General features: G+C 30.6%; 1 protein-coding gene across 6 annotated transcripts; it reads right to left on the bottom strand.

Moving 5' to 3' along the window:
- Positions 1 to 30: 30 nt before the first annotated feature.
- LOC116767892 (endophilin-A) lies at positions 31 to 27,133 on the bottom strand. Of its 6 annotated transcripts, none has more exons than XR_009753016.1 (12): positions 26,949 to 27,133; positions 14,825 to 14,898; positions 9,915 to 9,983; positions 8,924 to 9,140; positions 8,357 to 8,490; positions 8,072 to 8,138; positions 7,129 to 7,229; positions 6,134 to 6,237; positions 5,693 to 5,958; positions 3,451 to 3,572; positions 1,904 to 2,274; positions 31 to 1,342 (listed from the first exon to the last, which is right to left on the bottom strand). XR_009753016.1 is itself a non-coding variant. In XM_061523587.1 (12 exons), the coding sequence occupies exons 3-12, from the start codon at positions 14,867 to 14,869 to the stop codon at positions 2,149 to 2,151; spliced, it is 1,251 nt and encodes a 416-aa protein (XP_061379571.1). In that variant the 5' UTR covers positions 14,870 to 14,898; positions 19,469 to 19,498; positions 26,949 to 27,133; the 3' UTR covers positions 31 to 2,148. The 6 variants fall into 6 exon arrangements, 5 of the variants coding, with proteins under 5 accessions (XP_061379571.1, XP_061379573.1, XP_061379570.1 ...); XM_061523587.1 differs by adding an exon at positions 19,469 to 19,498 and having other exon boundaries at positions 31 to 2,274; XM_061523589.1 differs by adding an exon at positions 4,726 to 4,812 and having other exon boundaries at positions 31 to 2,274; positions 5,867 to 5,958.
- Positions 27,134 to 27,260: the final 127 nt, after the last annotated feature.

The raw sequence follows: 27,260 nt of genomic DNA, 5'->3' as shown, positions 1-27,260 counted from the left end.
CGCGACGAAGCAATAAATAAAACAATTAAATAATTGTAACATTTTATTAGGAGGCGAAACGAGCAGAATTTCAGGATAAATTGTTATACAAATGAATGTCACATCTTTTAAGTCTTAATATATTTTTGTATCTAACAAACACAGTAACATGAACAAGAATACATTTACCCAGTAATTACTTACATCACACCAAAAGTGACTCGCGCCAATAGTTTAACTTGAATAAAACTATTTAATATTAAGTGTATTTCCATATCAAAAATTCTCTATTTATTTAGATTAAATTAAAACGGTATTGGCCTGCGAGTCCTAACTTGATTCTAAAGCAATGTTCGGTTTATATTTTTATATATTTCATTGAATTGAACAAAGATTATTATCATAATAAGGATAGTTTCATCATTCAGTGCCAAATAAAATTAGCAAATAAATGATAATATAGATAAGCATTTCGAACAATGATGTTTTAAGTATTATAAGTGGGTTAATAATATTGTGACTCTTGTTGAGACCAAGTTAGTAGTCTGTCAAGCGTCGGACGTTACACATCAAAACATGATACCTTCATAACATCAAAGAATTTATTAATTGCTCAAAACACTTACATTTAAGAGACACTTGAAGATAGAACAATTATTTAATTATGAACTTACGTACATCTAACATTAGATCTAGGTATTGTCTTTTGTATGTGAGAAGTTATTCGGGTGAAGTAGCATACTAATGGCAATAAGAAAAATACGCCAAATATTACTGTAACACCAATACATGATCACATGGACAGTGAAAATTTAATATCATAGTCGATAAGTGCATGCATTTATTATGAAAATACATTCAACGTGACCATTAATCAGATACCACACAGAAAATATTCTAGTTTTGATATATTTATTTCATTAAAGTTATTCTAATAAATAAAATAAATCAATAAATTCTAATAACTGGATAGAAATTATAGAGAAATATCCATTTAGGATGCTGCACCGGCGGCACAAAGCCAAGTCTATCACAACGATATTATAATACACTGCTATAATAATTATTACAATTGCCAATAATACATCAAACATCAAAATGCCACAAACACCTGGCAAGACTCAACAACTTACATCCTTTACATTACACCGATACTCTCAATTCAGATAATACCCACCAGATATAAAATCTAATCTCATAATTTTATCATAATTGTTTCTGTTTGAATATATCATAGTTTAGTTAATTATAATTTAAACACGAACAAAACACCTTTATAAGATCAATGAGGACTATTCATTTTCATATATATATTTTTTCTATTATTGTATACAGTCATTTCCACATCATTCTTTTGCCGGTCCTTAAATATAAATAAAAAAAAAATAATTAATTACTAAAAAAATTAAAACGTAATAATTAAATTTTACATTAATGGAATAGTTCGGAACGTTATATGACAAAAGTCTTAATCCGTCTCAGTGAATTCAATGAGCTTAAAAAGGAGAATATCTTAAGCTAACTGACTGAAATTTATACGTCTACAAAAATCTATTTGCGGAACTTCCTCTATTACAATAATTATAGTCAGGTTAATAAAAAAAAATGGAAGACCCGGTCAAAATGAATCGAGAAATGTATTTTAATGTATGATTAAATCGTATAGGGTAAATGTTAACTACAACATTGAGCTTTTGACACCGTAATAGATTCGAATTAAATAAGTCGTCTTTAATACTGCGACATACGTAACAATATTTGGTTTCAATTATGCTAGACAGGTACGACCACATATATTGAGATATTGCATACTTATGTATCGGAATTACTGAAGCATTTAATGCAAAAATAGCTATGTGAGTATGTAATCTTTGGCATATTATCGTAACGTTGCTAAAAGCTGCAACGGACACTTAAAAATTACCTCTTAGGCCATTCACTGTACTTTTCGAAAGTCTCTATTTGATGTAGCAATGTCTTCTCAATGTGGCCGCGTCGTATTTGTCAGCTCTGACGTTGAACAATATTTTAAGATCTAAATTCTAATCCGAACGCGTTTAATATATCAATACATGTAATGATGACAGCTGTCAGTGGCGGTATTTGTTATTTGTTAAACGTCAGAGCGTAAAATTAGTTTGCATGTGCACGTAAATGTTTCACATGCATTTACATGTTGGGGAGCGGAACGTTGACTTGAACGTAGCTGATGGGGAAGTAGCCGGTCTTCCCGTTCACGGAACCCTCGAACCAGTTTTCGTCGACCTTCGAAATGAGGGTGATGACGTCATTCTCCTGAAAATATTAAAACACATTTTAAGACATCGTTTTTTAGTTGTTTTCGTTCGTGATTCGCGTAACCGTGTTTCCTACACGAGGAAATAGAAAGTAGGTTAATGCGAATTAAACGCGGTTAAAGGCGGTCGGATCGCTTCCTTGTTGATTTGACATTCTTGATAATTTTATAGTACATACAAGGTTCACTTGTTAAATATTTTCTTTAATCACAGTTAATAAGTTATTGCTGCATTTATATTACTAAATCCTAACATAAATTCTATTTTATTTTACATATATCTTTAGTTTTCGACCAAAAAACTTTTTTGATGTTATCCTGTTGGAAAAAATGCACAAAGGATTTTATTATTTCTTCTATTTTAAGAAATACGCATATTTTTTCTTTCAGTGCTGTAGTAAGCGTTTGTATAAACGGGGATAAGTATTTAAAGTTGGATTTTTGTCACTTTTATTCAAAGAGTACTTAAAGGACCTCATTTAAATCTCACAATAATATAGCTTCACGGAATGACATCAATGCTATCAACCCCACATTGTGTATTTCTGAATTTTTCAAAACAGCCATTTTGTATAAAATCACGTTACAGAAACTATAGGTGGTTACAGTGTTTACTTTTTAAGTACACTTTATTCGCTATGATGTAAATCCTACATTGAGATCCGTGTGCATTAATGTTACAAGTGGCGCCATCTGTGCCGTACTAACTATAATACACTATAATCCATAGAATTATATTTACGGCTGATTATAATTAATAATAAGTTAATGACTCTGTGGATATTGACGGGTTAAAATTGTGGGAATCTGATACTAAATTTAAGTTATAAAGTTAAAATATGAATATCTATTAATTATATTGAAGACAATAATTGTAATTATTTATAATTAATTATAATATTTATCCTATGTCATTTTGTTATGGCAATGTTTCGGTATCACATTGTATTTGAAAGCTATAAATACTGACTGCAGCCATTTTATAGGACATTACTAGAATAAACGTCGAAAAATAACAATCAAGACTGGAGTCTTACCTCGAACATAAAGTTACGAGGCTAAATAAGTAAATATTACTTGTAGCACAATGTATGTCTAAATTAATTTTGACCTATTCGAGTTTTTTCATATTGCGTCCTTAATTAGGGTTTTCGTTCCAAAAAATATAACAATACCTTGAAGCCGAGCTCGCCCTGGTTTTCGGGGTCGAAGTCGTATAGGGCGGTGCAGCACGGCCCTTTGGCCTGAACCATCGGAGTCCTCGCTGGAGACTTGACCGGCGACGGAAGCGGAGACGCTACCATCATACTCACATATAATAACAGTCATCTGTAACCCTCGCCACAAGTAAGAGTGATCAAACTAAATACAGAGAGATTCAAGTTTTCCTTTCACAAATCTACATTCATACGCGTGAAGATTTATGAATGACAAAACCAGAAACGCGCCGTAAGTAGTTTGACGAAGCAAACTTGTGGTAGGGAACCGGTCTGGACTAGCTTCTAACGAGCTCGCTATGACTTATTGATATTTTCTATTGATCATTTCGGACATATAATAACTGATTTTTAATTAAGATCGAACAAAAAAACAACGTTATTGGTATGCCCAAAATCATTAAAACGATGACAACAACAAAAAAGCTGATATGATAAAGATTATAAATTTCAAGCGGTAATTAAGCCCGTAAAATTAGGCACACTGTATGAGGTGACACCAATAGCTGGACTATGATGATAATTTCTTTCCATTCGAGTCTGTTACAATGAGTGATGATGTTGCTAGGGCGGAAGCCTCTAAAGGAGCAGCCGATCATGCTGACAAACACAACGCGATTAAATACAACATGCACGGACATCGATTACCAACAGATTGGATGCCAACCACGTTCGTGTTCCTCTAACACTAGTTCCATAGAAGATTGTTTCTAAGTAACACTAAGTATGAATAATTATATTATTAACCATCTACAGCTAACTCATTATTAGTCCCACCTAATAAGCAATGCGATGTCCGATAGCTTCGGCTATTTGATATTGCATGATATTATTTACGTAATATATTTTAAATATGTCTTGTAATGTAAATATTCACGTAATGAGCTGTTACTGTTAAACATACTGCTTTATGATTTAATTTTTTCTTGACAGACGATTGTTTAAAATATCTATCTATTATTATTTTTTTATAATACAAGCGATGTTTTTGAAATGTAATATCTAAACGTGCAAGATTCAATGGTTGCGGTTCCAAAACTGAACCCTGTGTGACATACTATAAAAAAAACTTGTTTAACTAATTAATATAACGCGTCTAGCGATACGAGTTCTCACCAGGTGTTATAAATTGTTAAGTACGTTGGCTACAACTCATGGAAGCCACACATGAAACCTCCAAACCGCTATATTAATTACAGTGATGTAGTCAATAGCTTATGATTATTCCTTTACCGTTGTTCGAGCGCTGGGTAGTTGCCGGGAACAGGTCGAGGTTGGCCGGCGGCTTGTGGTCGGGGGAGCTCGCGCGGGATCCGCCCTCTTCGCGAAATAAGCCGTTTTACACCGTTACGATATGTACTTACGTGTTACTTCTACTCACACTCAACAAAGGAAAAACAACGTCTACACGTTTTGAAGGTCAAGTTGATAGTTACTACATATTTTACTATTGAATTTCAAAAATAACACATATGAATATGAAAATCTCGAAAAATTAACTATATGCAAAGTCGCCAGAAAAATCAATAAACTCCGCGGTTAATACAAAATTGGCTTCGCATATAGTTTTTTGTATTTAAATCTTAAAACTATGGAGGGATAGGGATGGACGAGGAGAGGAGGTCCGTCTGTCTGAAATTAAAATATTTACTGTACAAATTTTACCACGTCCAACGTTTAAACATTTAAATATTAGTAAGCGCTTTACTATGTTTATATCACAAGTCTTGTAAATTTCAAAAATCTATAAAAAGCGGAGAAAAAAAAAAACGAAAAAAAAAAATTATTAATGACCATAAAGTTCAATCGAATTCCCTATACACAAAAATTATAACAAACCGTAACTAGTGATTAAAATATTGTTAAGTGACATATATATATATATATATATATATATCGTACAGAGAAAATATCCGCAATTATTCTTAGGGTGAAACATACATTAATTTGTTTTGTTAATACAGCGTGTGATGGTGTTAATGCTCGTCCCCGCGGCGCGCGGCGGCCGTGCGTGTAGTGCGGGCTTAACGTGTGAACCAAACAGCCTTTGTTTATGAACCACTATAGTTCCCGATACTCCAATTATTTACCGTAAACCCAACGACAAAACTTCCACCACCAAAAACTAAACCACAAGTAATCCATAAACAAAAAGCGGTGAACCGGAGTTGAACTGCAAAATAAATATAAATGAAGTCACCTGTCCGTCCATTAGTTATCCTTGGTGCGGGGTGCGGTTTGAAGTGGTTGTGGTAGGGAGGGGGGAGGTTCTCCCAGGCCTTTAAGGGGTCGTTGGTGGGGGGGAGGAGGTCGAAGGAGTTGGATCTACAGGGCTGGGCGCGGGAAAGGCTCGGAGTGGAGCCGAACCGCCTACCATGGTTCAAGTCATGGATGCCCTCGATGTGAAGGTCGGCAAGCGTCTTTGGCACGAACTCCATTTTGGGACGGTTCACGGCCTCCTCTTTCCTATGGATAGAAGTACGATAGACATTATAGATTTTTATTGATTGTAAAGACAATGTTTGTTCGGATTAATGCTTTATAATACTGAACTGCTCTATAGGGCCCAGAAATTTCTCTGCCGAGTTATTTGTCAGTTCAATATATATTTCGTCATTAAGGTTATAGGATGTAAACCTACTTCTCCATTAGGGTAGACACCAGTCCTTTGAGAATCTCCGTACATTGCTGATGATATTCCAGAAGCCCCTCGGCGAAGAAAGACAACTGCGCCACTTGCTCAACCTGTAAGTGGTAAAAAATATCTTTTGTTAGACCGATACTAAGGTGAGTTTTGCCTATACTTGTATACAATTACGTTGATATATTTTTTTAATAAAGATTTTTTTAATAAATATGTTCAAAATTATGAAGCAAAGTCGATTATGACTGTTTACACTAAAATAAAAACGATGTTAGTAATTTAAATTACTCTAATACATATAGGAAGAGATCAAAAGTTAAGAAAAAAATACACAGACTCATTTATTTATCAAAAAATAAAGATTATACCTAAAATAAAAACTATTTTTAAAAAATCGTCCTTTCACACAAACATTTCTGAACTACATCTTTAGTTAGTAAATTCTCAGTACGGGGTATAGGAATGTTATATATTAATTAACTTACGCCATCAGTAATCTGAGAAATAAAGAAAAAACGTATCAAGATATTATTATTTTTAATAACTCTTATATTCATCGTGAACATTAATTAAAATTATACCTTTCAGAATGCAGCCGTAACGAGATGTCCTCAGTTAACCAAGGTATTATAGACAAAAAAACCTTACATTTATCTCTACTGTTCAAACTGTCGGATTGCTTTTTTTGTTGTACGAACAAAGACTACATAGTTTAAAGGTCAACAGCCAATGTTATGATTTAAAGTTAAAAAAAAAGTTTTAATAAAATCCAGGATACTATTAAAAATTAACTTACATTAGTATCAAGTAGTGTTATTGAGAAAAATATATAATTACCTTTAGTACAGAAACTGTGGTATCACTTTTTCTTGTACAGAAGAGAAAATATTACTGTATATAATCAAGTTAACAACATACAAAATTACATATTTAATTTCCACCGTATTAGTAATCACTTGTAAAATGGAGGGTAGGAGTAAAAATTAACTTACATCATTATCCAGAAGATTGAACATGCCAATCTGCGCCAGTGTCAATGACTCGGCGAACTTCTCCTCGGCCTGTCTGATCTCATCGTCTGGAATATGAGACCCTGATGTATGCAACCGGAGTGACGACCGAAGAAAGGAAAACATAATAGCAAAATAATGAACAAAAAAATTAAGCATATACAGACCAAATCAAAGATGAACGGTGTTAATGTGGCCGCGGAGGACGAACATGGAAGAAATCATTGAAAAAATATATAAATAATAATAATAAATAATGAGTTTATGTTTGAACCTGTGTTTGCGAACTGTGTAACTGCCTAAAATGAGCTATTGGAGCTGTCACACTTTCATACTTTATCATATTAATGTTGGTAAATTTGTGCATTCGAGATTTTATACAGTAATTGAAGACTATTAAATATTTTTTTTTCTAATTTGCGATTACGTCGTAATAAATTATTATAACACCTGCTATGAATGTCTACTGGTAAGTATTTGGAGGGTTTTGCAAGAACTCGTACAATGATTATGGTTTGATAAAATTCTAAATTAAAATATAGACATAAAGAAATCTAATATTAAATTAACGTATAAAAAAAAAATAAGCAAAACTATATTTTCATATTAACTTTTAATTATATTCAATGGAGGATTAGATGAAAATATAGTTTATAAAAGTTTTAATAAATCCTTAAAAAAAAAAAAATCTAGCGTCTTAACAAATCTGTTATTAGACATATCATATAAGTGCTTATAGCCTACATCTAGCTCATAAAACCATTGGCAGTTATTCAGCACTTGTCAGTCATCACATACCCTGCCGGGGGGACGAACTATGATTCGGACTCGCGTATGGACTTCTAAGAATTACTGTCACAATATATTAATAAATAACCTAAAATATATATTAGATTAATCATGTGAAGCATGGAAACAAAGTTACCTTTGGCCTGTCTTCGTCGCTTGCAATCGAAGTCCAATCTACGTCCCTGTAATTTCTTTCGGTGATGCTGCGTGTAAAAAAAATTGGGATATTAATAAAGAAAATTATATCAGAAAATATTTAATGAAAAATTCAACGAAACGAGCAGGATTCCAACCTGGAACCTGAGGAATATTGTGTTCCAGTTTATTCCAATTCGATATTCCCGAAAAATGTTTTCGCAAATCCAATATAATAAATCTTTAACCAATGGAAGAAACACCAATGAATGGATTAAAATCTCACCATGACTTCTTTAAGGTCCTTGGTCTGCAAGTGGTGCAGGGGCTCCAGGAAGCTCTGCTTGATGTTATCATCCAAGGAATATTTGACATCAGCCATTTGCTTCAAAGCTTCGCCCATCTCTATCAGACATTGTGCTACGAAAACATTAAAATGTTTTTGTTTAACCAGGTTTTCATTTTATGGTTTCGATCGCGTTAACTCCTAATTTCCCTCGAGATATATCCTCGAGTACTAGATTAATGTCTCTCTGAATTGTGTGATTTTTTGTACACTTTTAGAATGTTGTGTGAGATTCGACATTATTTCTAATAAAAAAGATTATTCCGCAATACCCATATTTTATATGATACCCAATACATTTTATGATTTCTTTAGAATGATTATTTTAATAATGTTACCAGAAAAATATTGTCATAGTTTGAGTAAGTACCAGCTATACCAGTTATAAGTTCGTTATATCTTGAGGCAATAAAATTGAGAGTTATTGCGACACGTCCGTGGGGCTTCTTTGCAGTTACGTAGTCTTGCGGAATCGTACAAATGCTATTAATTTAAGGAAATACTTACAGAATACCGAGTCTTCTCCAAGTTTCTTTCCATAGAGCAGCATGCAATCTCCTAGGACTCCTTCTGGTTGTGGGTAGGTGTTACTCTTCGCCTGTCCACTAAGTTTGCTGATACCTTTAACGGCTGCCATCTTAGCTCTAGCCGTTGGATTCGGTTGTAGAAATTCTTTTGTCTTTATTTGTAGTTCTTCAACCAGCTCGCAGGTTACGTCCGTTTTCTAAGTAAAAAAAACTCAGTCGAATTATATTTTCCTTCCAAATAAACAAACGAACATGTAAGCGAATTTCTTTAATATCCATAAAAATGTTTTGAGAGTTCAATAAAACCATTTTTGACGTTAGGAAATTGCCAGAAAAACTGCATACCCGTTGTGACGCAACACTAACACAAAGGCTTGATGGAAATCATTCAAGACAAACAAAAATAGATTTTACACGTGCCGACCGCATTGCGGACGATGATCAGTGACCATTCAATTTACAAGAGTATTTCGAATTATATATTCCACCAAAATATGATAAACTTTTATTACCTATATAAAACTATTGATTTGAAGAAGCTTTCTGCATTTTTGATAATTGTTACGTGTTTTTTCAAGTATAAAAGTATGAATACTATTGAATTTATTTATACTGGTAGTAGGCGATATTCGCGGGAATGTACTAAACATGATGTTTTATGAGCAAGTAATGTTTTATAGACACGCATTATTTTGGAATTATTTTTGAGGATGACTCTATAAGTAATGTATAACCATAAAAAGAAAAATTAAGAAAATTTTACAGGATTTTTTGTCAATCGAGTAAATTGAGGCTACAGAAAATAAAAACCAAAAATAATGTTGACTCGTCCGTTCTAATGATACCCTTCGGTTCACATAAATGAAATTTCACGAGATTTTCAGCATTCGTTATAACATTCTGAGTAATAATTCGACCGCCGGAATGTTATAAACGAATGGATGCTTGAAAATTTAATAAGTATTACTCACTCTCTCCATTTCCATGAAGTCCAAATCAAGCTTCGTGCCTTCGGCACCGCCCATTTTTTCTGTGACATACTGAAAAGAAGTTCGACAATAATATATTTAATGGATAACATGTATACGAAACATAATTTTAATAGTCAGTGAATTTAACGTAAAAAAAAAACAACTATTTCATTACATATTAGCAAATTTTAAACATAGTTTTTAAAATATTGGAATCTTATTGTCTTAATTTTCATGGCTCTCAGTAATTGATTTCTTTAATATTTTAATGTTTTTAATAAAGTTAAGAAATATAGAAAACTAAACTAGGATATCTAGTATATTTTTAGCCACTTTTTTTTCTAATTGATCAACTTCTTTACATAATCCGTATATAGTAATGAAAAGGATAAACGTTTTCTCCTTATAAAGTAGATTTTTTTTATTACGGTAGCTTTTAAAAGCAATATAACAAATAAGAGAGGTGAATTTATCGAATCTCTCGCTTGAATACAAAAGCGCAGGTCGGTTTTCAGCCTTGACCGAGTTCAGCGCAGAGTTGCATCTACAGGAGATTAAAATTGCACAGTAATATTCAACGATTTCAATGGTATCAATTAAAATAGACGTTTAGATTGTAATATTAAGTCAAAAACCTAAATGAAGACGCAGTGTCCTCCTCTATAACCTTGTCCCTACCGTTGTACAATCATAGAATTCGATAGCACAGATGAAATTGAAAATAATACATATTTTGAATCCTATTTGTATTCATACAGAGTTAATATTCTCTTTGTGATTTGTTTATTTCGTGCGGTTTAATAACGCGGTTATTGCGAAAGGACTGAATGATGAAGGCCATCATAATTGGGCCACAGTGGATATAGGACGCTTTGAGCTCCGGGTCAGGGTCGTCACCCCCTGCAAAAGGACGAGGGGTGACAATTTGAGAACATTGTCACATTGTTTTATCGATCACGTGCAGCCTCCGGATATTATGCGTTACAGACAGTTTGCAAAATAATGGAAATGCTAATTGGATATTCCATTTGCTATTATACTAAATCCTGTTATTTTTGACTTGATATTAACTTATGTCATTGGAATATAGAACAAATATTTTGAAGTGGAATATAAATATGATGTATTTAAATAAGGACAATAAAAAAACATATAAATAAAGTACTAAAAAGTTTCGTAATATTTTAGTTACAAATTCACTAATGTTAACAGTAAATAGATAGAAGTTAATAAAAAAAATATTAACAGACTACAAACCAAGTACCTCATTCAGGTACCCCTGAGAGAAGTGTGCTCTCATTGTGACGCGGTTATTTTAAACTGTTAGAAAAATAATTGTGACAAAATATTAGAATTAATTTACACCAGAACAAAAAAGTAGTATTAAAAAAAAAACTTAAAACTTTGGTTCTTGAGCAATCTATGAAGAACAGATTTTTTTGCCATTAAAATCAGGCGTAAGAAGTTCACAAATTCGCAGCCTCACATACCCTTAATATTACTTGTATTTAGTAAACTTTTAATTATACAATAAAAGTATTTAAGTTAATAAGTATTAAAGGCTTATAAGAAACAGACTGCGTTATACTTAATAACACTATGAGGCAAAGACGAAACTATTAGACTAACCAAATTTATAAAAGGAAATGTCAAAGCAATTTGTAACACAAAAACTTATTACATCCATAATACTGCATGATCTGTTTGTACGATATATATTTTATTCTGTAACATTCAATTTGAAATACATCCCTTATATATGCGACGTCGTACATACCCACAATATTTTGACATCGTCACAAATAGGACTATCAGAACCCTAAGAGCCCGCGCACACAGAGAGCGGTCAGGAGTTCCGAGTTCGTTAAGCGTTGATTAGAATAAACCAAGTCTATAATAACAACGCACACAGTGGGCAGTCTCACCGCCGCGCCCTCCGTTCGTGTTGTTATATTCTAATAAGGCTGAACGCGGAACTCGGAACTCCTGACCGCTCTCTGTGTGCGCGGCCTCTTATTGACTCCACTAGTAAAGTAGAATTCTAGACAAAGATTAATTTAAGAAATCGTTTAGCTTAAACTCAAAGACATTTCTGTTATTTTTAATTAAACTTGGTAAATATAAATACATTCATTTAAGACAAAATAATACGTTTATAAAGGGACCCTTTTCTTGTCGAATATATACTACAATAAGTACCTAATATTATTTGTGAATTATAGGTACATGTTTTAATAGTACTAAGACTACAATATAATTTTTGACAGCTCTCAGACTTAGGAGATTGTTATTGCACTCTGTATGCGAAATACTCCTTTCATCAGAATTTAACCAAATTTTGAATTAAGGTCGCAAATTAACATGCTTTACATAAACACGATTAGGATGTCGTGTTGTTTCTGTTGCTGAAATAAAAGCTTTTAGTTGTAATGAACGATTTTGATTTAGGATTAAATATCAAATAGAAAATATATACTGAAAATTTCATCGGCTCCAGCGGGATTCGAATCTGTAACCTTCGAAATGTCGCGTTCCAGCTGCTATAACATTTGAGCCATCGTGAACTATTTTGAGTCGGTGTAATAAGTATGCCATATGTTTAATCATCTTATCGAGACGAAGGTGTCAACTATTAATTTTTATTCCAAATACCCTAATCAATATGTCCTTACTTTGCAGTATGAAAGATAGCACCGCCTATATTAAATTTGTATTATTGGATATTTAATAAATTTTAAGTCTTTACTTTAGATAAATGAAAAAAAGTAATAGGGAAACACTGTTTTAATATAAAATTTGAACAATTAAATATATACTATAACTTTATAATAATATTAAATATTATATTTTAATAAAATGTATTAATTCATATATTTCATATAAGAATTTATAAATTAAACAAAGACCACTTGATAATGGCATACTAAATTATTTTATGGTCTAAGCTTTACATTTTCTATATATTTTTAAATATTTTCATGAAAATAAAAATATATTATAGTTAAACAATTTAGCTGTGGTTTTCAACAAGTAATAATTAACTGTGCATTTTAACAAGTATAATAAGTGCATTGATATTTAAATTATTAACTCTGTTAAATATTTTTTCAATGTATTTTTGGTTTGAAATAAGATGATATTTTGCTGAAGTATTAGTTAAAAATGAGATTTAATACAAAGAGTTTCAACGTTTCAGTCCAGTATTGGCAGCGATACAAACAATAATGTTTTAATCCTGAACAAACTATTGTCACTCATTCTTGGATTGAAAATTTCAGACAACTCCACCGTGAAATTTCCGTAAACTAATTGGAATTTATCGCATAATAAAAAATCAACGGTTTAAAATATATAATAATTTTTTAATTAAAATATGCGAAAATGATCGTGAAAACTTTACTAACCATGGCTTATTAATACTGCTATGAGTACGGATTAGTTTAAGACGAATAAACTTCTAGAAATGCAGGAGCTTCTTAGTAAGCCGAGCTGATGTAAAACCGCAACTGAAGTTGCTCGTTAACTGTAGTAGAAATTCTTGAATAAAATTAACTTGGCATCCCGTTAGTGGAAAAGAGTATATAAAAAAGAATGAATCCTGCTCAAAGTAATTATAATAGTATAGAAATTCAAAATATAAATTTATATTACCTTACATATAAATATTATATATGTATAGTCAGGAAAATAATACTATAGTTTCCATTTAAATCCTTTACATTATAAATATAAAGAAATACATTTTAAATATGTATTCACAGAATTTCATGACTAGTAGTAGACTAGTGTTTAATCGTAATAAGAAAAAATAAGTAAAAATTTATTTCTGCTTATTCAGTATGGTAAAACTATTAAAAATATTGTCATCGGTAAAATTTATATATTAATAAAAACATATTAAAAAACAAAAACAGTTAATGATAAGTAAACGAAAATAAAATAAAAAAAATTACAACTGAAGTTACGAAATTTTTAACTTTAACGTGTTTATCACGTGATCGACAGCGAATCATATTCAGGTGAGTTGCGTGGGCTGCCTAAATGTTTAACATATTCAGACTACCCACGCGATAGTGTGGGAAAGAGAGAAAAATAGAGAGAGAGAGAGAGGGGGGAGGAGAAAACGAGAAATTTTCACTTGCTGACTCTGAATATAATCAAAGGTGATATGTAAATCGTGTCTGTTATTAAAACAAACCTCCCGTACTTGATATCAACTTAATACAATGATAATAAAAATTATAAATTCTAAGTATATACAATGTTTAATAAAGTTTAAATGTAGATAGTTATATAGTTAGGAAGTATATAATAATACTATTTATCATACCAAAAACTTAATGTTACTTGGAATTATCTTTTGAATTTAGATCTATTTTCACAACGAGTTTTCAACGTCGAGCTCCACAAGAACAATTTAGACTGTTTGTTACATATATGTATGTATAGAAGATAGTAGATTCATGAAAGAAAAAATTTAAAGGCATTGTTTTTTCTAAGCGAAGGACGAACGAGAAACTGCACAGTTGCTCTTGTAACAAAGTTTGCCTTTACTCTTACAATACCAACGGCGTCAGATGGTAGGGAGGTGGAATTTTGATAATGACCTACTTGGATTTTATAGGCTATCACGCAAGAAGTTCTATCAATTAATGGAAATTTATTCTGGCTGGACGTTGAAGAAGAACTTTATTAACATTTCTTATTATTAATTTTTCAAGTAATGTATGGCAGTACTGGCTAAGCACATTATTATATATATATATAATGATTTTTAAGTATATGGTTATGTTGAATTTCAACGTAACAATTTATTTAATATCTTGAAAGTGAATGTAAAGCTACTGTATTTTTTATCGGGACCCATTACCGTGGGGTTAGTTTAATAATTTGCGTTATAAAAATGTTACCTGATTCGCTTTATTTATTTGTTTCTTCAGTCCAGCGAACGCCATGATTGATTTTGTCTACACGTCCAGTAAATCTGTAAAGTAAATTATTTTTTTTAAACAAAATTGGTATAGAAAACAATGTTATTTATAAAAAAATTATCAACGAAATGTATGAATTAAAAGAAACCAAAACCGTTTTAATTTATTTCGTATTAAAAACATCAAAAGTGCACTTGAATGCCATGTTCAAGGGCTAAGCGCTACCTCGAGGTATTTGAGTATAATCAAAATGTACTTTACATTTACGATGAAATATACAAATTAAAAAGTATTATTAATAACATAACATCCATCGTATTATTAGACTTATATAAAAAGGTGCGTATTGTTGACCACGGAAGTCATGCACGACACATAACTTAGCCTTGTAGCTAGTGACCCACAATATTTATTGAGGGCTTTGTATGCATGTATGTATATGAAAAGATTCGTATGCCCCAACGCGGATGTCTAACTTTAAGAACAGCAGAGCGTAGTTTATTGGCAGCCAGCCATGCGGGTGGATCGATACATAGTAACATTATGTAATGGTGCGGGTTCACAATAAACTGGTTGCATTGTGATGATACATTAAATGACGTTAAGGATATTCCGATGTGATTGTGTACTATATGATGTTTTAATTCATTATGTGTCTTTTGAGAGCTGGCTCGAATGTAAGGTTATTTTATGCCATTGAAAGTGGCAATCAAGCGGAGACACTTGATGATAAGAGGCTACTTAAGCGCTTGGACATCTGCAATATATTAAGAGCGGATGCGTTCGGTTTTGTTTCTGAAGAAGAAACACTTCACGCTCGACTTTGAAGAAGCCTATAGCTGTATTTCTCAGAAACAAACTTTAGTCTCGTGCCATATTAGTAAGTTAGTGGAAAGAAGGGAAACGACGCCTTATAAAATAAAAATAGCTGGTTTGTCACCCCTATTATATTGAGATTGCTTTAAACCAGGTTCTTCCATTTTCTTCTGGAGACCTACTTTATTTCTATCTCCTCCTGATGGTACTTATGTCAGATACCAAACTCTTTTTGTTCTCTTTTCCTTCATCTGTGAGAATTATTTGCTCAGCCAGTGCAACGTAATTTTACAGCTACCAGAATCGTTACAGCTGTTCAATAATCAACGATACAGCTTTCAACAACTTGTTGCTGATTTACAGCACGTTTAAATACAAAATAAACAAAGCCGGACAGAGGAATGAGACTAGGTTAATGACATATTTAATTACCATTTCTTGTAATGGAATAGAGTAAAAACCAGCATACAGATCATCCTGTGGAAAATAGAAAGCTTACATTCGTAAACATTTGAAACTAAGGACAATTTCTAGTTCTGTTCTTGACTCCAAGTATGAACCGTTAGCAAAAACCTTTATACACCGTCTAAAAGACGCTAGTTCTAATATATAATCTATTTAAATCTCACAAAGTGTCCTATTACAGTCTCGATAAGTAATTCATCCTGTTTATCTCTGAGCTTAAAGCCAACTTAATATTTATTAGTTTGATCTATTAAAGTAAAGTAAAGTTGAGATATCGTTACAATTTTCTTCTTCCTTCAACTAAGAGACTGTAATTAGGACAAAAATCGCTCAAAACGACAAATAAAATGAAATAATTTGGCTTACAGATTTGTATTGGCTGATCGAAAACCTTTTCAGTATACATTGACATTGAATTTTCTATATATATAAATGTCAAATTATAAATAGCTTTAGCATTCTACTAGCAAACTCTTTTTAACTCTGTAATCAAAATGTTAAGATAATAACGTAGGTATACTACAAAATAAATTTATTGCTCGATGGAGAGCGCCGGGAGTGTTCATTGAATTCTTATACAAACCCCCAGAGTGTCTGATGTAAACAACTTCGATGTTTAGTATTCAAACTATTATTAGTTTATCGGAATAAAAATAACAGCAATTGTTTACAGAATTACTTTTCAATATCACTTTACTTTTCATAACACTATAATAATTTTAACGATTTATTTTAAACATAGATAACTTATATTTAGGTTTAGATATACTGAGAACAATTTGTATTAAAATGTACGTAGGTGGTTCACATGATGTACGATCTCTGTGATAATTACTCACATACCAAATACAGAGACATTTATCCTTTAAATCTGTCTATCTCAAATATTATTCCTTTCCTATTCGATATATTCATTCTATATAAAGATCATATTATTTAAGTCAGCTTCTGGTTATTTTATTTATAAATGACACTTCATTTATTCGTCAAATACAATTTCTATTTACGATATCTTAATTTTTAGGTTATAATCGTAAAGGAATTTAATAGATTCTTTAATTAAAAATCATAAATTTATGTTTTTTCATTGACTCAACGTTTTATAATTAATTTTATTCCTTTTGCAAAAGATTTTAGACACTAAGTAGAATGCTAATACCGAAGTTACCAAAAGGTTCTAAAGTTTTTAAGACAGACAAAAGATATAGCAATAAAAAGGACTATAATATATGTGTAAAGTAAAAAAAATGTGAAATTTGATTGTGTCCCATCCAGGTTTGCTACATTATTTGCGATAAAACATTTACCAAAATCAGTTGAGTGTGTATAAAGTGAGTTTTAAAATCGATAGGATCTTCAATATTAAATTTCGTACATCGTATAGAATCTGGAAAACTTTCGTATGGGCAGTATTGTGTATACATCTAAAAACTTCCCCGAAAACGAACCTTGGGATCGTTAAAAATTCTAATACATTAAAATATCTTAAGGTGGAAAGTTGATAGCGTTTATAAGTATAGATTGTAGGGTTCGAAAAATATAAAACATATATCTATATGCGAGCATATCAGAGTTATGTTGTAATAGGAAAACATAATGAAAATATCTTATTTCGAGATTGATACTAACACATGCAAATAGTTTATCAACGGCGTGTTAATGGAAGTCTTTACATATTTGGTTTGAAGGTCTGATCAGAAACTCGTCAGTTGGCTGGATTAATTAAACTGGCGCTTTGAGAATACAAAATCGATCTTTCATCAGAGCAGAGATGATATTATAACTAAGTACATATTGAGTAAACTAAGAGCTTACTTGAGATAGTATTTTTAAATACTAATCAATTAAAGTACTGCTATCGAGTAGCTAGTCGAGGCATTGCGTTGCTGAGAGATCGCTTATTTTATATATTAATTATGTCAACATACATGCATTTTAAGGAAAAAAAAAATTTTTTTTTGTTTATTATTTTTATTTCATTTCCGGTCAATTTGCGTAATCAGTTAAAAATTGATTAAAAAAATTTGGAAGACGATTTCATACTTTTAACCTTAAGCTTTTGCAGTTACATACAAAAGATTTTTTTTTTATTAAAAAATGCTTTTCGTAGATACCACGTTATTATATTTTAAAAGACGTTTCGATTAATTTAAATATTTTTTTACGCTATATAATTATATATATTTTACGCTTTAAATATTCTCCCTAAATTATGCTAACCATATATATATATATAATTACTATCTTCCAAACAATATCACCTTTTTAATCATTTCATATACTATTGTCTTTCTTATTCACGTGTATTTAATCTACACTATAATAATTTTTGACGCAAATGCTATGGTGTGTAATTTGTACGATCGTCATTATATGATCTTATGGTAATTACCATGAGTGCTCGGAAAACGAGCACACGTTATATACGTCACTTACAAGATAACTTATTCAACGTAACAATACATTTATACATTTGTTACTATTTTATAGACAAAAAAATATATATGGTTACATATGAAAGGTGATTTCCACTTTAAAGTTTCAAGTTATCGATTTTAGTTAATTTCAATATTGAATAATTCAACCTGATTGAAAACTAAAATTTCATTGAATTCTAGGAACAAAAGCGCTCAATATAATACGTACGTTTTAGATAAAATCAACATATGACTATAGGTAATTAGTAACGAATGATATTTAGAGGAGAGCCAATGGATATGAGAGCCAATGGACTTACCACCGAGGATGGCAAAGACCATGCAAAGTGGAGGAGTTTGAGCAGATAGGCAGGCCCTGGATAAAGCTGGGATAATTGCCAGGAAGAAGAAGATATTTTACATTATAATTTGTCATAGAAAAAAAAAGCACGAAGCTGAAACTATTACTTCGATAGTGAATATTATGAACGCAATTTATAGGCACTTTGTAGAATTATTGACGAAAGCTTAATAGTGCTTTGTAATGGTTTGATTATGAGCTAAGAATTGTCTCAAGTTTATAACCTCTAAAATTTTATTCTGAGAGCTAATGAAACGCTTTGTAGATACAGCATTTAATGTCTAGTCATTATTAAGTTTACGACAATATTATGTTTCAGTTCAGATCGGAAGAATGTTATAGGTGGCAAATAAAATAAATAGATGTGACACACATATACGCACAGACACAGAAGAATCTAAATTTATATACTACGTAAATAATTGCGAGCCGTCAAGGACTCTACGACCCTTACATTGACACAGTTAATAAAAAAATAAATTTTATAAATTTCAAAAGACCTCATCGACAAAAAAAAAATATGTATTTAAAAAGAGAATAATTAAAAATGCTATTATAACATACCTTCCTTTGATCCTCTTTCGTCACAGAACACTGGGGGAATAAAATATTTAAAGGCCAAGTTATCGTAGCGGCCGCGTAGGTCGTAGAGTGGGAGCGACTGAGACGCTCGTAGCGGTATGCAACTGCGCGCGCAGCCTCGCCCCCACACTACATGGACCCAATATCAATCCACAATTCCATTTCAAAATCTTTTACCCATATTTCATTTAGAGCTTAACAAAAAAAATTTTGAATATCTACGAACAATTGAGTTTTCGGTGCCAAGTGTTACACTGAAATATATATATATATAAAATATAAACAGTAACCACTACAACCTTAATAAAAAAATTCATGAAATCGCAATCGGATATAATGCATCGAACGGTTCACTGCCAACAATGGCAACTGTACAATGTAGCTCGATACAAATATATTACAAAGAATTCGAATCATTCAAATTTAAAATATAACTTATTGAAGTTATCTTTTGTTCTTAAACTTTTAACAATGTAACTCAGTTCTGTTCTGGTTCCAGACTATTTCTATTGTTATATAAGCAGTACGTACAATATCTTTGAGGCAATTTAATTAACGGATTATTTATGTATTTATTCGAGTGTAAAACACGAAGGACCGTTAGAGTAATATTCATTATTCATAGTAAAGAAGCTTCTTAGAGATAGATAAAAATATTGCATTTGAGTCTCGAGCATTTAATAAATAATTAATAAAACGTTGAAGACTGAATCGTCCATAAATATAACAGCTCACGGCTCCATTTTCAAGTTTGTTAAGGCTTAAGACTGAAATATGAAGTGCATTCATTGTACTTACAGTTTAAAACTTGTAAGTTGTAAGTCTTAGGTGCCGGAAATTAAGTAAGTTGCTTCTAAAATTTATATCTTTATAAAAAAGTAATGCGTTCATTATTTTAAATGAATTAAGAATAAGATACGTGGTGAAATAGATAGAACGAGTGGCGATGAAAGTTTACATTTATATAATTCAACATAGCGTTAAGGCAATTTAGCAACAGAATTGTTTCAAGGAAGAAAGCAAAAAAATATACCTTAACTATTTTATAAATATATAATCTCAATTAATTTTATCAAATTAAGCAATCCCTTAATTAATCTCATCTTATTGATTAATAAGTGTGCTCTATTTAAAGTGACAAAAATGAAATGTGACATCTATATATAATTCCCAATAATATAAATGATATTTACATAAGATTAAATTTAATAAAAAAACACGCACAGAACGATTGAAATAAAAGCATTAAAATAAAAAGCTCGGTTAATTAAAAATCCTATTACGAGAGTTGTGAGAGAATCACGTGTCCGTAAAAAATATCATTTACAGTAGAAACGTACACAAACAATTTATTTCCTTGTTATATGTAAATTATATTTATCTGCACGATTCTTCTTGACGTATCCTAATTGTGTACCGATCATGTAACAATTTGTGTAACGAAATACAAATCTTCCGAAGCTTTGAGGGCACGACATAAATAAGTTTGTTAACCCTGTCTGAGTGTCGAAGCTATTCTAACCTTTGTAAGGCTATTGGAAATATACGAAGACTTCTTTGTTTTAAATCTCATTTCAGACATTAGATAGCTATTTAGAAATGCGATGTTAAGGTTTTAGGTTTCATTAATGTATAACGAAGTTGTTGCGAAGCAATTAATTAAATTCCCTGTTAAGCTCTGAGGTCAGAAACACCGAAATTATTACCTGCGTCAGGAGTTTTTTTTTTAAGCTAAATTGATGTCTGCCATTTTGAAAATATTAACGTTGTTATCAATTAAAAAGAGACAATACTGCAGTCCGTTTTATAGTCTCTTTTTGCGGTGCCATAGTATTAATTATAATATTAGTGCTATAACATTTCTCAAAGAATTTCTTTCTTTTTAACTAATAGTGAAATATGATAAGTCTTTATGTATTAAAACGTTACAAGTCTATGCAATGTCACTTTGTCTGTCTATTATATAATTATCACTATGTATAATTGGATCACTCTTAGTGTAGGTGGACGTTAAGAAGTTTATAAATCTTTTTAATGTAAATTCTATACATTTATTTCCAGTTGAATAACTTATTCAATATTTTTTTTCTATTCACACTAATTTGAGAGATTCCAAAGATATATACAGATATATGTTCTATTACGCCCAAGATATTTAGCGTTATTTTGAGAAAAGTTAGATATTATTTATAAATTTCATACTCCTTATGATGTGGGTAGAAGCGACATAATCCCAAACAGTCACAAAAGACCGTCGGCGTAACTTATATATTGCTTCTAATCCGATGTACTGGTTTCATTGATAAATTTTTCATATGATCTTTATATGTTTTTACTGGCTGAATATAAAAACTTTTATTGTGTTACCTTAAAATAGTGCTTTTAAATTTAAAAGTATTAGACATAAGGGTTTGCTTCACGATTTTTACTATCATTTAAATAAATATAATTGACAAATATAGTTAATCCTTTTAATAGAGCAAAGATTAAGAGAAATAATAGAAGATTTTAAATCCCGATCCATCAAATAAAATATACCCATGGATTAATGAATTAAATATGTATAGAGGTTGTATATAATTGTGCCCTTAACGGCACACAAATCGACACTACGAATGACTTGACAGTTCATTCAGATAATCTTTGGATCGAAGCGAATGCGCGCGCACTGAAAACACGTCGGATTAATATGTGGAAATGGTCCTTCATAATTCGGTCAAAATATGAAGGGTCGAAATCATCTCTTTTGATATCAATGTCTTCAAAACTGACAGGCGTGGGTTGGCAGCCATATTTATTTTATTGTTATTTAATTCAAACATGTTCTAGAAAGCTGTATGTATAAATAGTATTTAAATTCAATGAATATTGTGAAGTTTGTAAATTTTATTTTACATTTTGTGTAAATCATTTAACTAGCAAAAACAGATGGGTGGATACAACGATACCCATTTTCTGTAGTCGTTGCTCAAAAGTACTGAAATATATCGTATTATAACTTTTAGAGTCTAGGTATTTTTTTTATTTTTGATGATATAAGTCGTGTCAACTGCTACAAGTAAAACTTCTGTATGCTTTAAAAAAATATTCAATTTTATGAAAATACTACCTAGAACTAAAATCATAAAATAATTAACATAAACGTAAATAGAATGTCTACAATAATAAGTACACTTCACTAAGCTAACACAGACAATTACTTTCGTTTGGGTTTCATGTTACATTCCTACTGGTTAAATATATTTCACTATCTGGCAACACATCCGCAAATCTATGTTGCGGATGTCTATGGGCGATGGTACTATCACCATCAGGTAGGCCGTCTGCTCGGTTGCCCCCTTTAGCATAAAAAAATCTGACTTATACAATCGGAAGTTAGTAACTATGTAAGAGGTGTATGGACAATGAGTTATGAGATCTAAGACTTTCGCGAGTTTTATTCATTTATATGAAACTAATATTATTCGGATATACTACGCGTGCTTTATTTTTGTAAAAAACTACATACTCCTAACGTTTCCGTTACTTTTCAGCAACCGTGATCACGCGCATATCCGACTAATATTAGTTTCAATTAAAAGGTGTATGTATGTATAGTTTTACAAGTGGCGCCATCTGTATCGTAATTATAATATAATATAATCCATAGAATTATATTTGGGACTGATTATAATTAATAGTAAATAATGTATCTGTGGATGTTGACGGGTTAAAATTGTGGGAACCTGATACTAAATTTAAGTTATAAAGTTAAAATATGAGTTATAAGCTATTAATTATATTGAAGACAATAATTGTAATTATTTATAGTTAATCATAACATTGAACCTATGCCATTTTGTTATGGCAATATTTCGGTATCACATTGTATTTGAAAGCTTTAAATACTGGCTTCCGCCATTTTATAGGACATTACTAGAATAAACGTCGAATATTAATAATCAAGACTGAAATTGTACCTCGAAAAATAGGCTTGTTGCATTTTCTCTCAAATATAAACATAGAGAACTTTTATTAACTTTACATTAAAATAAATTGATAAATTTTATCTGTTAAGCAAAATAATCAAATGAAAAAGCAGATATTTTTGGAAAAAAATATAAAATCAATACAGTAATCCTTCAATGGCCGTCACAAAGCTAACGTCTTATTCTAATCACACATTCAGATCACCTTTGAACCTTATATAAAAATATATATAAAGAGAGCTCGGAGCGTATTATTAGAATATTATTTAATGAATATTATATAAAGGTATATTTAATATTCCACATTGAGTTCTACCATTCAATATTCTTGTTATAAACTCCGTATCATATTACGTCAACGATTCGAACAGACTTCGAGGAAATATCGTTTAGGTAATTGCTGTAATGAGATGAATCATTATGCTTCTCACTTAATTCTTACAAGTCATACATCCTACAATTGTTGTTTTTTTTTTAATTGGTATATATGTAAGTACGATAAATGATTATTAAACTCTGAAGGAATAATTGGAAAACTTTATTCACATTGGTACGGGTATTGTTAATTATTGTTTATAGATAATATATATATATATATATTAAAAAATAAGTCTATAAATCCTATCAATATAAAAATGTCGCATGTTAGACAATTTTCCACTGATGTAGTTACATATTTGGAATATTTTTATTAATTTAAGTTCTATATATTTATTAAATGCAAATTTAGTATATTAAGCTTAATTATAAAGCCGGATAACCGGATATTAAACATAATATCCGTCAAAGCGATCTCTCAGCCCTAACATCTTAATGTTAAAGTGTGCCAAGCGTGGGTGTGACACCATATTGAGGCGCCCGACAGTCTGCCGACTACAGACGATCCGCGGCCAAAAATTTTACGAGTAGGCACTACGCTTGATAAATATAGTTTAATGTCAAAACCAGCTTTGGCCCGCGTCTTTGTCCGCATGGACTATGGAATTAGTTTCGGAGAGAAATGAATATTTAATGGCCTGAACCAATCAATGTTTTCAAAACTGAAAGCATTTGCCGTGTTTCTGACGTGAACTACGTAAAATCTTAGAATGAATTATAAGTTACACGATAATTTGTCATAATTTGTCGTATAACCCACATTCATGTAAAAAAAAAATTAAATCCGGTTCGTATTTCCTTGCTATACAGAGCGATCAAACATCCACACGCATCCATCCAGAAAACGTCGCGTTTAAGTTATAATAGTCACAAATTAATTGTGTAACATATTAAAGCACAGAAATCCGTGATAAACTAAACTAAAACATTGACGATGATCTCATGAAAGATAAAAATTACAAAAGTTTGTTTATGATTAGGCTGAATATCAGAAGGCCGAATCCTTTTTTTATATATCGAAAGGTTCAAAAATATTCATTCCTTGTTTTTAATTTATTTTTTATTTTATGTTTGTTTAAATAAGATTTTAATACTTTGAACTTCAAATAAAGGTCATAGAAGCTTTCCCAGACAACAGATCACACGTCTTGTTGATTAATTTACTGACCCATACACTTCTATAATACTTAAATGAATAGCTTTCGATTTATTAATGATCTAGTGGTTTAATAATTCTGTTTTAATAGACGATATTATTTAATCGATATCTAGATAATTAATATTGTACTCATAATAGTTATTAGGGCGTGTCTTTATAATATCAATTTGTAAGAATTTCTAATAAATAACCAACGTATGTAATAAGTGAATTTAATAAAGTTATGCAACTGTCGAATAGCTAAGAAGGTATACTAACACTCCTGAAATACGCAGCGGCAAAATGCAATCTGTATGCAGGAGGCGAACGCAAGGATTCTTATTAAAGGGCAAGGGGGAGTTCTATAAATAGAAAGACCCCCACACTGGCCTAATTTCGATTGCACTCAGCTGTACATAGTATAAATAATATGTTTATAATTGAGTTAGTTGATGTACATCGATTTATTTTATCTATAATTAGACACGCTTTTCGAAGCGATACAAAAGTTATTTCAGTCGTAAAATTATTTGTATAAAATTAGTGTGAATAATATTTTAGCTTTGAATGTTTGAGATAGAATTACTATCACAGTGATAGGAAATTATATCCCTCTTTACATAAAAATAACGTCATGCGATCGCGGAAAAACCGAAGATAAAAAAATCATATTTACAGTTTCCAAGGTTTATACCTCTAAACAGTATAAATATTGGTATGAAATGCAAATTACACGCATCATGTGTAACTTACTCTCATTTTATTTCTCTTTCATACATTTACAAAAAAAAAAGAAATGGCTTCTAGTGGAATAAAATTATATAATAAAATCATAAAAATTTTGTGACTTCAAAATGACCATGTCTTGTTAAGACATAAATAATATTTTTAAATGTTTGACAATGTCTCCTTCTAACCTTTAAAATTACTTGTGTGACTTTCATATGCGACATACATAGTATTTTATTATATGAGAATAAAGGAATATAGATGGTTGTAATGTGAAGGAAAGAAATAAATTCACATGAGTTATATATAAATATTAAATATATTATTTTATATATTTTGATGTTAATGATAGTAACAAAGAATACTTATCACAAACAAGATAACAGTTTTTTTAATAAGACATCAAACATATTGTAAGCTGACCAACCTTTGTCTATACAATTTTTTTATATTTTATAAAGATAAAGTAGATTTTAAGAATCAAAATCCTGTGTATTAAACTATAATCACTAGTGAGATTCATTACATCTACACCAGTTGTTAGCCTCAATTAGGAAGTCAAGTGTTCAAAAATAAAACTTTATTCATCACCACAGACGGGAAATGGAGGCCAGTGATTTCATTTTTATCATATCAATGAATTATTAATATGAATAACAGAGATAAAATGTACTGTTGACACAATGAAATAAATAAAAATTCAGCTATGTGGTTATATGTTTATACATTATTATAACAGAGCAAGATATTTGATATCAAAAACACAAAAATCATATCATATATAAAACAAGAACATTGTTCTTAAATGTTATGTTATACTATCTTCATAAAGGACATATATTACTTTATTGAGATTTGTTTTAAGACAATTTTATGCAAGCAAATGTTTGTGTGACAAAAGATGGTTATAAAGTTTAGAATTTTTACACAAAACATAATAAAATTTATTGTAATTTTAACTTAGAAATTCAAAAAATGTCCTACAAGAAACAATGTTAGGTTAACTTATTTTTTTCTAGTAATGTTCAATTACTGTGAATATATTTGCAAATAACTTAAATTTTTATAAGATTTCTACAAAACATTAAAAATAATTTCTGTATTATTATTTCTTCAATGTATTTTCATCATTATTTGTTATTTTTATTATATTCCGATGAAAACTTTATTTAAAACAGAAAAAAACCGTTTAAAAAGGTCAAAACAGAAATTCCAATATTTACTAATAAACAAATTATCTTATCCTTACCTTTCAAAGTATATTCACCTTTCTTTCAGTAATAATATCACAAATGAAATTGTATTCGATGACCAAAATTTAATTGTTAAGTTATACGTTACTAACCCTAATTTTGTAAAGTTTTTTGATCAATAAATACCACATCAATACACAAAAACAATTCTCACATTATAGAGGCAAGAGTTACCTATTAAATTTTCACAGCTTTGTGCAAAACACATACAGATTATAAAAGTATCTATGGCTTTGAAAAAAGTCATTCCAATTATTGCAAAATAAATGATTTTATTCAATTCATATATAAAGTAATTAATTAATATT

This window comes from Danaus plexippus, chromosome 19 (assembly GCF_018135715.1).
Source record: "Danaus plexippus chromosome 19, MEX_DaPlex, whole genome shotgun sequence".
NCBI lineage: Eukaryota > Metazoa > Arthropoda > Insecta > Lepidoptera > Nymphalidae > Danaus > Danaus plexippus.
Note: the sequence above shows the minus strand (reverse complement) of the source record. Positions and strands in the feature narration are given on the sequence as shown.